Source organism: Dipteris shenzhenensis, chromosome 17 (assembly GCF_047967505.1).
Source record: "Dipteris shenzhenensis isolate YYH24624 ecotype China chromosome 17, Dip_SZ_1.0, whole genome shotgun sequence".
NCBI classification, from domain to species: Eukaryota; Viridiplantae; Streptophyta; class Polypodiopsida; order Gleicheniales; family Dipteridaceae; genus Dipteris; species Dipteris shenzhenensis.
The window spans coordinates 20440731-20453947 of NC_141612.1; the positions used below are offsets into that span (position 1 = coordinate 20440731).

A 13217-nucleotide genomic window follows, 5' to 3' on the forward strand; every position below is an offset into this window, starting at 1 on the left:
TCACCGTTTGAGAAACTATCCATTGAATTTCCTTCAAGTTGCTACTCTCAAGATTACATGAGTTCTTTGATAATCTGTGAATTTAGAGATTGTTACAACTTAACGAGTATTCATGCATGAGATACAGTTCATAGCCAACACTAAACTGAGTATATTTTGAAGCACCTTTGCTAATCTGTTTCTCTATTTCACTTCTAGTTTGTAGGTCAAATTTGCTCATGTTTGAGAGAGTTGTCTTCAACGTGCATACTTAGCGATTCACGAAGGCAATTATTCCATCATTGAAGGCAAGGCACACATCAGTGGAGCCATATGAATAACCCAAATAGCAGCCAATTTGCAAATTTATTAACAAAACCTCATTTACGTGGGAAAAGCAAAAAGTAACATTTGAAGGATGTTATTCTTTTGGAGAAGCATTTTGCCAAGAAAGGGACTTTATTCTGCACACAAGGTATGGGCTTTCTAACAAACTGAAAATGTTTTTTAAGAACCCAAATTTTTCATTATTGTGAGGCAAGTCAAGATGCAAGGCAATCACGAGAAGAGAACATATGGAATATGAAAGAGTACTTGATCTGTGACCTTGCCCAACAACTAGGTGAGAACGAAGAATAGGATCTAAGGGGGAAGAATCAAGGCAACTAGTCATGACTGTTCCAACTTCTATTTGTTTTTTTGGCCTGCCACAGGGAAGCCTTAGTGAAGGCGAGGGCTGCTTCCAAAGCGAAAAAATGCTTTATTAGTTTTATTTTGTAAATATAGTTTTGTTCCACTCGTGCCTCCAATACTGGTTGTCTTATTTTGGTAATTCATTGTCCTCATTCCCACCATTTCTCCCTCTTTTCCTCATTTCTATTTCAAGGCCCTCTCTCTCTCTCTCTCTCTCTCTCTCTCTCTCTCAAGTTTCTCCTCACTCTGGATCTCCATGCCCACATTATCGCAATGCAGCCAAGAAGCTGCACCCTTGCTCCTCCATCGCGCCTCCAACTCCTTCTAGGCAGGCCTTATGAATGACAAAAGTCATTCAACTTGTTAATCTAAAAAACCATATCAATTGGTATATGGTTCATTGTGCAATCAAAGAGACACGTAGTTGATGTAGGCTGGAGTTTTACAAGGAACAAATACTACTGATGATCCAACAAAGAAAAGCAAACCTTCAAGGGTCAAGCAACAAAACACTTGGACAAGGGCCCTTCCAGCGACTCCCTCGTAGACTATAGACCTTGTTCTGTTGAAAGCCATGAATAGCAATATGCAAAATGGAGAGGGAACAACACTAGATAATCAATGGGAATCAATGGCCATAGCAATGAGCAAGCAGATTGAATAAGGTCCAACAGCAACAAAGTTGCAAGCAAATAGTGCAATGAGCACCAGAAAAAAGACAACCAGCTCCAGCAAGAAGCTTGCTCAATAGCCTCTACTCATTTTTGTGGCCTATACGTTCACAGGGAGTTTGGGTTTGTCTTCAGTTGCTCTGATTTGGTGACTACAAGTCAACCTTGCAGCTGTTGAGACTGCCCAAAGAGCATAATGTCATTGTTAGGGTGTCCAAACAGCACCACCACAAACAGTCAATCAGACGTCAATAGCAGAAAGGCAGAAAGTGGGGACAGAGGGACAGGGTAAGCGAAGAGGAAGAAAGGCATATGGCACCACCACAAACAGTCAATCAGACATCAATAGCAGAAAGGGAGAAGGTGGGGACAGAGGGACAGGGTAAGCGAAGAGGGAGAAAGGCGTATGGTACCATAAGTAACAGCTACATGCCATGGCCAACCACCCCACAAAGAATAGGTATGGCATCGAACAACATGCCTTGCACTCCCCATTTACCTAGAAGCTCTCTGCTCCGCATTTCTCATTCTGTATCTCCAATTAAGTTTTCAGAGAAATAATGTATAGAGCCAGTACACAACCAATGGTTAAGATTCAATAGGCTTTCCCACAAAGTTCAGGTTTCAACCGTACCCTGGAGAAGACGACTGAAATTCCAACATCCTGGAAGGTTATACAAAGACTCAAAAAGTTTTGCAAGACACATTGAAACAGTGGCTGGTGGAGACATGGCCTGTTGCTACAATCGTTTGACAATGAGCAGATTGACACAAGCTTTAGCTAGACAGCATCTTATTCCTTGTATCATTTTACTCCAGCATTTGCAGACATAACTAACAGAAATTGGCTTTCGATCAATCTGAATGAACCTTTCTACAACTTAAATAATCATTTAGTGGGTAGATTCCACAAATCCAAAAAAAGGCTGTAGGAACACATAAGATGGCATTAAGCAATTAAAACATTGCTTCCCTAAAGCTTGGCATGCCATAAAAGCAATTACTATGCATTTTGGCCCTTTCAGGCATAATTGATAACAATAAGGTCAGGAAGTAAACAAACATCTGAAGAATACCCGTGTGAACATCAGTAAACACGCATTGTAAGAATAATCATGTTTCACAACACATGATGTACAAATAGGAAATCCCTGGGTTCAACAACAAGGCAGTCCATACTTATACAATTTACAGAGATCATTTATACATAAAGCAGTCCCTGCCAAAGCATCAGGACTGAGCTGAGAAACTAGATCCAGACGTTGGCTTTGAGAACAGATTTGGATATGTATAGTAAGGGTCATCCTCTAGAGAAGGCAACCTTGAAGGTTGCCGAGGATTCGTCATCTGTAAATCTGCATCATAAAAGGGTTCATGGCCATCACTACTCTCACCAACAAATCCATCATGCCCAGTAGGGACAGTATCTTCAAAAAATCTACTTTCTCCTTTACTGGAGGATGGCTGATATGATGTCGATGCATCATCATAGTCATCTCCATATGTATCAAAAATGAATTCTTTATGTCTTTCTTCTTTGCCCACATGTACAAACTCATCAACTTGGACATTCCCTGCATCGATATCAAGAATATCATTCGATTCAGTCTCTCCTTTTCTTCTCTCTTCCTCGAATTCCTGTGTCCCCTCAGATTTTCCAGATGTCAGCACGAAGTCACTCTCTACATTATCCATCACATCTTCAAAGGAAGACTTTGATCTGATCTCAGAAGGCATTTTATCTTCAGTGCCAGGACTATATTGATGCATGCCTATGTCCATGTCATTGACTTGACCTGGGGATTTTTTAGAGATCCTTGACCTGGCAAGGTTAGCAGCTACTCTAGCAGCTTGAGCTGCCTTCTCAGCAGCGTCTGCAGCTGCCTCTGCAGCTTCAATAACATCCTGAAAGTTCATGCTACCTTCACTTCTGGTTCTGGAGTGAGATCTCTCCAATGATACGTCCTCTACATTCTTCGAAACAGCAGTTTCTCTTGGTGGAGAATAGAAGCGATTTGATGTTTCCTTTTCGTTTTTAGGCATCACCAAAAATGGAACAAATTTTGGCCCCTCAAACGGGTCACCAGACTGAATATGGGCACTTGGACTCCCTTTAGGTGGAGAAGGAAAGGACGATACTTCCGCTTGGGGTGAAGACTTTGACTTGGTAACATCAACTGGAGTTAAGTGTGACTCTTCTTCTTCATGTAGTGTCATTGGCATTTGAGTGGCACCAATAAAATGGTTCGGTCCATCCTGTGAGCCAGTAATAAGCATACAACCCCACAGCCTCATTGTAAATTAATACAGCAAAAATCCAATATTGATCAAAAAATAGATGGGACAGTGACTGACCAACAAGTCTTCTGGGGGCTTTGAGAAATCGATCTCTGCACTGGAAGCATCCCACTCAACGTCATTCTCTTCTGCAATCTCTTTCATCACATTTAGCTTCACCTTTGCACTTGGTGCTCGAGCAGACAGCTTCTCAATGATCTGCAGAGCATAAACGCAATACATGACAACTTCGATGGCAAATAGAAACCCACCATAGACAGAGAAGTTGAAAACCAGATAAAATCACTCACCAGTCGATTCACTCTACAATCTGGTCGCAACTCAGTTGCAGCTGCTACAAACTCCCTGCCATACTTAATGCCAAACAAGTTCTGAACTTCTAACAGTTCCGGTATATCAGAAGACCTGGGTGCAGCAAATATCACACTTGCAACTGCCTCTCGCAAGTCAAGGGGACACTCCCTGGTCATCACCAAACAAGGCAATGATATTATGTTCTATTTATACAATATATTTTTTTACCTGTCCTTATAATCCAGAAAACAATCACATTTGCACAAGAAGCTTGTACGTGAAACATACATAGCTGCAAAAAGACTTGTGTCCATTACATCAATGCCTTCCTTACACAGCAAGTGCATCATCACAAACACATCCCTGTAACAAGGCTTAAACATAGAAAAACCCATGGGAACGGTGTACCTAATAATGCTCTTACAATGCCATGGGCATCTGCAGCCCATGCATCTGCCTAAAGCATAGGTCACGCTCACTGTTCTTACCAGCAAGCCAGGGGGGCACCACCAGGGCTGCCACATCGGGCTGCCAGACAACCAACTACGCAGAAGTGACAGCAGCCAAGCAGCTTCAGTACAGGAAGGGTACAGGCCAGGCAAGAGGGGCTATTTATAGGCCAACCAAGCCCTACACCTGGTCAGCCAAATTCACAGACAATTTGGCCAGCAGCCGCCAGCCGGGAAGGGTTCCAAACATATAAAAAAAGCCCTTCCTCCCCTGGTTTCTCCATCAGCCAGCAGTAATCCAGGCCTCTAGCAACAAAAGGAGGACTCGGCAGCCCTTGCGAGTAGATAAGGAGAGGGAGAAGAGGAGAAGACTATTGGAATGGTCACCTCCCCATCTGTAAGCCCCCATATGAGGAGAGCATGGGGGGGGTGAACCTAGGTAGAAAAGATAAGGGAGGGGGCTGCCACATGGGCAGCACCTCACAGGGAAAGGACAGCACATCAGCCTATCTAAGGTGCCTCAAGGGCTGCCTGTATGGGCTGGAATAGGCCCTGAATGATGGCGGACAGGTGGCACAATTGTACGGCTGCATGGCAAGGGTCTATGGGCAGGCATAAGGCCTGCAAACAGGCCTGCAATAGGTGCAGGAATGGGCAAAGGAAGCAGCCCAAAAGGGGCTGCCAAAGGCCCTTATAAAGGGCTGATTGGGCCAGCCAACCAGGTTGGCCAGCAAGCAGACTGGTCAGCCAGTCGGGTCGGCCAGGATGAGGCTGGCTGGTCGGTCCATTAAAGGGGGCCTTGTGCCCTATAAAAGGAGGGCCTCCAGCCCTCATTCAGCATCACTTGAAGCAGCAGTTGGAGAGCAGATAGCAAGAGCCACACGCCCACCCTTGGACCTACACACAGGAGGACAAGGAGGCTGACATAGGGATGCAGACTGAGCTCAAGGTGCTACCCACCTAGGCTGGCTTCCGGACAGCAACGTGGAAGGGATCTAGGAGAGTGTTGACTTCGGTCAACGGGACTTGGCATGCACCAAGAGGGTTAACTACGGTTAACCAAGATGTGCCAACTTCGGTTGGAGAGTTGTGCCAACTTCGGTCAGAGAGACTTGACTATAATTAAGGCGCCTCAACCCTTGGTCAAAGCCTCTTAATTATGATCAAGAGCGTTGACTTCGGTCAACCAGAGAATAAACATATATTTTTATATTTGTTATGTGTGCACATGTGTTCAGTGGGGACGCCCACCGTGACTAGAAATAGTCTACAGTGTGTTATTTGCATGCAAAGCGCTAACAATTAATGGGTGCCATGGTGGTGCGCTTTGATTAATTGTTGCAAGTACTAGGAAGAGTTATTTTTCCTAAGCGCAACGGAGCCTAACAAGAATTTAGGAGGCGGTTCGCATGACCAAGTGCTTCGAAGACTCCAGAGTTGCCCTTAGTGGCATGTAATTAGGAAAGTAATGTAGAATTTGACAAGTGGCTTGTTGCCAAGAAAAAGAGCCTAAGAGCTCATGTAATTTGATTCACGTTTTGGATTTTGTCGAGACAGCTCCATGCTGAACACTTTGTAACAAATTCTCTCTTGAAGAAATAAAATACCTTCGGGGGGGGTCCAGCCCGACATGATGTCCTGGGCCCTAGCTGTGTGTAGAGAGAGAGAGAGAGAGAGAGAGAGAGAGCTCTTATGAGAGTGTTTCTGCAGTAAATTATGAGCGTGAGGTTCCATGAGAGAGCAAGTGATTCCATTGGGATCAGAGCCAAGGCTCATAGCCTTCTCAGGATGTGACCATCCAGCAAGACAATAAAGATTTGACGTTGATTCCAAAGATAGGATGGTATTGGCCCAAGAGTTGGCAGCTGGAAGGTTTGGGGCTTTAAGTGTGAAGGGACAGGAATGCTTCTTCGAAGCCTATGAATGCACGAAAGTCCCTAAGTCCAAACTGATCAATTGCGTAAAGGAATTGCCTTACGCACGAGTGTACAAATAGGCGTCATTGACCATTGCGGGGAGCAATACCAGAGATAGTTCTTTGTGAAGAACTCTACTGAGTGTATACTTGATTTTGCGTGAAAGGTGTCGCTCCACCTGGAGGGGTCTACGCAAGCAAACGTTTGATAGCAAAAGAAACGACGAAGAAGATCTTGACAGGATGCCTGACAACGCACGTATGACAGAATAGAATAGGCGTTAAGGGGCTTGCAGGAGTGAACGCTTCTCATGGGCAATGGACAGAGCGATAGATTTATTGCGTCAAAAAGTATTTATGGGTGGCATTCTTTCGTCAACGTGTTCCGTTGGGCGGACCTCATCGCAATCATGAGCCATAGCCACAACTACACATGGTTTGGGCCGCCATCGCCATCGCTACGCAGCTTGGCTCCCCATCGCCCGTCAAGGAGACCAAGCGTTGCTTAAGCTTCTAGAAGGCTGCAGAGATGATGATGTGGCAGATCTGACATGTGGCGCTGATGAGGCAGGAAAGGTAGCCAGCTGACGTGGCACACGTGTGACCTGACGCGTGGCAGTGACGTGTCATATGCTGACATGGCACTGACACATGGCAAACAAGTGGCTAACCCGTGGTTAGTGTAACTCTGGTTAGCTGGACTTTGGTCAGAGGTCCAATTAGTTGGCCTAACTAAACTAGACTGGTTAGTGGAACCAGGTCTGACCAACTAACCTTGGTTCTAACTAACTAGACCATGGCTGGTTAACTAGACTACAGGTGGGTTGACAACCAACCAGACCAGAATAGAACCAGTCTGGTCAGTTTGACCAAATAGTAACTATCTAGTCACAGACTAACCAGACCAGAGCCAATCAGTCAGGTTAGTGTAACCAGCCTGTTACCTATCCAGTTACTGTCTCAAAAAAAAAAAAAGGGCAGTTGCAGAGACAGTTTTGGCCATCAATTTTCACCTATCTGTCAGACCTTTACTGTCAGAAAAGCAGCAGAAGAGTAGAGAAATCAGAGATTTGCAGAAAAGAGAAAATGCATGCCTTTGTGCACTGGAAAGATGAATCAGATGCATTTTGAGTGCTTTTTGCAGCAGCCTGAAAAGGGGCAATACAGTTGTTGATGCTTTAGCAACTTTGTGGGGTTTATACTTTGAGTTGATAGCCCATTACTGGCACAAGTTGTGAATGCAAGACACCTCTTGTTGAGGTACTATCTTTCTGAAAAGCAAAAGCTGAGTGCATCAATTGCTTACACTGTGTGTGTGAGAGAGTTGCAGATCTTAGATAAGTTGCAAATCATCCCATGAGGGAATGGCAGAGTCTAACCAGGTACAGCAGACTGAAACTATAAACAAATCGAATGCCTACAGAGAGTTGATTACTCAGTTAGGAGAGGCAACAAGCGATCCCTTGTTTCGCAAGATGGTACAACCTCTTTTTGAGGGAAAGCCAGAGAAGCCTCCCTCTGGAGCAGATCAGGAAGAAGCAGTGGTGAGTAAAAAGAGGAAGAGTGTAAGTCCTCTTCCCAAGAAGAAGAAGGCGAAGGCGAAGCATCACACAATTCATCTAGTTCGTCTTCATCTTCCAGCTCTACCTCTTCATCCTCGACATCACCTCCTCCTTCGGGATCTTCAGAGTCTAAGAAGAAGAAGAAGGAGAAGAAGAAGACGTCCAGTAGGAAGGCAAAGACTAAAGAATTCAAGGACGGTGGAAAGTCAGTAAGATTTGCCACTTACAATGGCCAGTATGGCCAAGCTGAAAGGCTATGCAGTCCATAAGGCAGTTTGATGCTGCCTTTAGCTTGGAAAAGTTCAGTGAGCCCTCAAAGCTTCGTATGGTTGGTTTACACTTGACTGGTACAGCCAGTGCATGGTGGATAGCTAAAACAGCCAACTATGTAGCCCCCAGGAAATGGAAGGACTTCAAGAAAGCTTTCTATAAACAATTTATTCCCAAACAGTTTCGGGATCATGTCCTTCTGGGTTGGGAGAGCATTCATATGGAAGCACAAGATACAGTTGAGTCTTACAACCAGAAATTTTGGGACGCATACTTGCAGGTTTCGCCTTTCAAGAATATTTCTGACAAGAGGCAGGACTCACTCCAAAGATACAGGCCCAAGTGAACACCAAAGATATTAAAGAAATATCTGATTTCATGCATTCAGCCAATGTGGCTAGTCTCATGTACATGCGGTGTGCCTTCACTACAGGCAAGGTTGCCGAGGGATAAAAAGCCAGCGACCCCCAAGTTGGAAACAAGAGAGTTTCCCAAGGCTCAAAAGAGGGGATTTCAGCCTCAGAAGCCGAGGGGAAACCAGGTGCAAAAGCCCTATAAGGGAAGAGTACAGTTTACCCCTGAACAGATTGAAACTTTTAGGAAAGAGCGTAAATGCTTGAGGTGCAGCAAAGAGGGGCATGTGGCTGCCCAGTGCCCAAAAAAGCCTTCAACTTCAAAGGGAAAAGAGGCAGAAAAGCCACGGGGACCGCAAAAGCCAATGGCAGGAGGAATTCCTGACATACTGGGTCATGTTTCAAACCCAAAAGAACGAGAATTGCTGCTATCATGGGGCAAAGTCAGAGACCAACAAGCGCTGATTTTATTTGATCCAGGGGCTACTGATAATTTCATATCAGAGGACCTAGCCCTGAGACTGGGAATAAAGACGGAGGAGTTGGGCAGGGCTTTGGATGCTGATCAGATGTTCTGTGAGTCACTCCCTTGATAGGGAAGCTCCGTCTTCATGTACAGAGTTATGTGGATCAGGAAGACTTCTTCATTTCTCCACTAAAACATCATAATGTAGTCTTGGATATGCCTTGGTTTCGTCGCAAGGCAGTGAAGTTGACTCTTCCTAAAAAGAGTGCTGGAGTTTGTACATAGGGGCAAAGTACATTGTGTGGTTGCTAGGAATAGAGGGGAAACTATTCCCATTGTATCAAATAGTTCTATTGGAAAAGAAATAAAGTCTGCAGTTTCAGCTTACATGATTTTTGTAAAAGAGAGATGTGGAAATGCATGCTGAAATAAGTGAGGCAGATCAGAATAAATTTCAGTTTCTTGAAAATTTTAAAGATTGCTTTTCTTACACTTTGCCAAGGGAACTACCCCATGAGAGACCTAAGGATCATGGCATAGAACTCATTCCTGGCAGTGAGCCACCCAATAGGCCCCCATACAGAGTTAGTGCAACTCAGCAAGAAGAGATTATGACTCAGGTGCAGGACTTGTTGTCCAAGGGGTTGATTCAGCCCAATTCTCCTCCTTTTTGTTCCCCTGTACTGCTAGTACAGAAGAAAGATGGCTCATTCCGTATGTGCGTCGATTACCATGCATAGAACAAAATGACCATCAAGAATAGATTCCCTATTCCGCGCATTGATGATGTGATGGATCAGTTAAATGGAGCTTCAGTTTTCAGCAAGATAGACTTAAAGAGCGGCTATCACCAAGTGAGGATACAGCCTCAGGATGTACACAAGACAACGTTCCACACTACTTTTGGGTTGTATGAATATCTCATGATGCCTTTTGGATTGACAAATGCCCCAGCTACGTTCAATAGGATGATGGCGCAGATCTTTAAGTACCATGGTATGCCTAATATACCTAGATGAATCCAGGAACATTCCCAAACTCATCCTCTAAAAACACAACATAGTGCAGTTTCAATCTCATGATAGTCACTCACAAGGTTGAAAACCATAAACTCCATCATGCATAGCAAGGACTAGCTACTATGACATCCCCACTGACGTCATCAGCGCCCAACAGTGGGTATAGACCATAGTATAAAAATATGCTCTCACACATACAAATCCACACACCCACACATACTTGAGCATCCATTTATACAAAGTCTTCGTACTGAGTTTCTGTCGGCACTCCGGAGGTGAAGGGCAGACTCAGCCATGACGAAGGCTAGCACTAAAGGAGAAGGCTAATCAAAAGGTAGTCCAAAATCTCTTCATTCAAGCTACAACTGCTTGTGAAGTCTAAACGTTTTCATTTTAGTCTCTCCCCAATGAGCATCTAAATCTAAATCCCAACGACCATGGTATGCCTAAGTCCATTGTCAGTGATCGAGATCCCAGAATGACCAGTCTATTCTGGAGAGCTTTATTTGATAATATGGGCATGAATGTGAATTTTTATTCTTCTTTCCATCCCCAGACAGATGGTCAAAGTGAAGTAGCAAATTCTACAGCATTGGATATGCTGAAATGCTACATGGGTGACCAAGGTTCAGACTGGGAAAAGTACCTACCATTAGTAGAGTTTGCTTACAATAATACAGTACACAGCTCTACAGGGAAAGCCCCCTTTGAGGTCATTTATGGGAAGGTGATTCTGCCACCTATCTTGAGGACCAAGGATGAAATATTTGCAGCTGATCAGTTTGTGAGAGACCTCCGGACAGCTTACAGCCAAGTCCGGACAGCAATTTAAAGGTCTCAAGAGAAGCATAAAAGAGCTGCAGATAAGCATAGGAGACAATTAGATCTCAAGGAAGGGGATTGGGTACTTTTAAAGTTCGAGAAAGCTAGGCTCTGCAAATTTAAAGGCAAACAGAAAGTGTATGCAAAGTTATCTGCCACATATTATGGCCCTTTCAGGGTTACAAAAAAAATAAATGAGGTTGCATACAAGTTGGCATTGCCAAAGCATTGGAGGATTCACAATGCATTCCATGTGAGTCTTCTAAAGAAATTCCAGGGGCCAGAGCCTACAGATCCAGTATCAGAGGATCCACCAGAAGTGGATGAGCTGGAGGAGGTCCTTCAGCTAGAGCAGATTGTGTACCATACTATACGCAAAGGCCCTCAGGGGAAGGAGTTTTACAAGTTATGATCAAGAGCGTTGACTTCGGTCAACCAGAGAATAAACATATATTTTTATATTTGTTATGTGTGCACATGTGTTCAGTGGGGACGCCCACCATGACTAGAAATAGTCTACAGTGTGTTATTTGCATGCAAAGCGCTAACAATTAATGGGTGCCATGGTGGTGCGCTTTAATTAATTGTTGCAGGTACTAGGAAGAGTTATTTTTTGTTACAATCTGTGACGTATTCCTTTCTCTATATCTAGACTTATGGATGGTTTGATGAATGGACACTTGTGGAAGGGTATGCGATTTCGACGCGACACTTCCTATGAGGCACAACCCTTCACAAGAGACATTCTATTGAAGAGACATTCCTATTGTAATGTACCCTCTCATCAAGGGTCACACCCTTCACAAGGGGTACACACCTCTTCATGCACATACACTTTGGAGTACACACCTTTTCATGTGTGACTCTTCACTCTCTATATAAGAGAGGCCCAATTATATGGATGACACAACAGCTACACTACAGACACTCAAGCAATACAATTATTCCTTGTTCTCTGCTATTTCAGTCTCCTTTCTGTTCCTTAGCACATTTCTAAATATAGTAAATCTAGGATTTCTTACAGTGGTATCAGAGCAAATTTCGCTCCTACCTGTAGGAAATGCCCCCCACCTTCTAGCGCCTATCTAATACATCTCTTTTCGCTAGAAGGATATCCGTGCACATTGTGCATGGAAGAGATGGAGAGAATGAGCGTAAAAATTTTTAGTGCCAACCCTACCTAAAGCAATCAATGGCCTCTCCATCTCCCACACATCACGAGTTGATGTGAATGGACACGACAAAAATCGTGTCTTTTCATGTGCTTGGGCTGTCCCAAAACCAAGGGACGCACCTTTTCCACCATTGGACACACCTTTTGATGAAGAGTCTTGACTCCTCACCCAAGGGACACACCCCATCGTGGAAAAAAAGGACACACCTCTTCATGTGGGGACACCCCTTTTAAAAACAGGGACACACCCTTTCATGAAAAGGTGCACCTATTCCAAGGGTCACACCCCTTCGAATAGGCACACCTTTTGGCACCAAGCACTTATAAAAAGGGTACCTAGAGGGGTTAAAAAGAAAAAACCCAGCCCCAAACTTTAGGTCTACCCTAGGGTCAAATAAACCCACCTTTTAAAGTTTTTTTTGGGCAACTACCCAACGTAGGCAGCACAAACGAAAAAAGGGCGCACCTTCTCAACACCCATACTGATTTTCGTCAAAAAGGTTGGCCTCGCTGCGCAGCCCCTACCCTCGCCATTTCGCTGCCAGCCCCTAGCCTCGCCATTTCGCTGCCCTGCTCCCCTCGCCATATGCAGCCCCTAGCCTCGCCAGTTTTTCAGCCCTGTTTCCTGCCAGCCTGCAGCGTGAGAACAGCGCCAGCCAGCCATTCTGCCGCAAATCAGCCTGCAACCAGTTTTCGCCATTGACAGCCTGCCTCCCCCCTTCTGTTTCGCGAGTCTTTATTGACATCAGCAGCCTGGTGCGCCAGCCCCCTATCGCGATCCAGAATTGGGTACCTGCAGCCTGTTGCGCCATAGACAGCCTGCCCCCCTTTGTTGCGCTACATTATCTGCCAGATCAGCAGCAGTTCAGCACTCCTCTCGCGATGAAGACAGCCTGTTAAAAGCGCCCTGTTCCTGTTTTCCAATCCGGACCAGACAGGCCCCGATCAGCCCCGATCGGCTCCTCACAACCCACTGCAACATGGACCTCCGGACAGCGATCTGCAGGCCTTTTCTACGCAACAAATTGGCATATTAAATCAATGCCAGGTGGATTCTTTCCATTCTACTTTTAAGGATTCTCTTGTCATTATCAAATTACAGCAAATGAAAGACGCTCCCTTAAAGCATGGAAACCCCTGGTAATTCACCCGGCATTTCAAGGACACCTCAGGCATCATCTACCACACAATATCATGTTCAGATTGCACAACCAGCCCATTTCGGAGCTTTGGCATCGTGGGTCTTCTATGT

General features: G+C 44.8%; 1 protein-coding gene across 1 annotated transcript in view; it reads right to left on the reverse strand.

The window, feature by feature from the left end:
• Positions 1–2274: 2274 nt before the first annotated feature.
• The window catches only part of LOC147891829 (uncharacterized), a 36294-nt gene continuing 25351 nt past the window's right edge, over positions 2275–13217 (reverse strand). Inside the window, exons 4-6 of the mRNA XM_087388784.1 lie at positions 3932–4103; positions 3699–3839; positions 2275–3599 (exon numbers count right to left, since the gene is read on the reverse strand). Coding sequence (XP_087244910.1) covers positions 2574–3599; positions 3699–3839; positions 3932–4103 — 1339 coding nt within the window. The 3' untranslated portion in view covers positions 2275–2573. The remainder of the gene's footprint in view (positions 3600–3698; positions 3840–3931; positions 4104–13217) is intronic.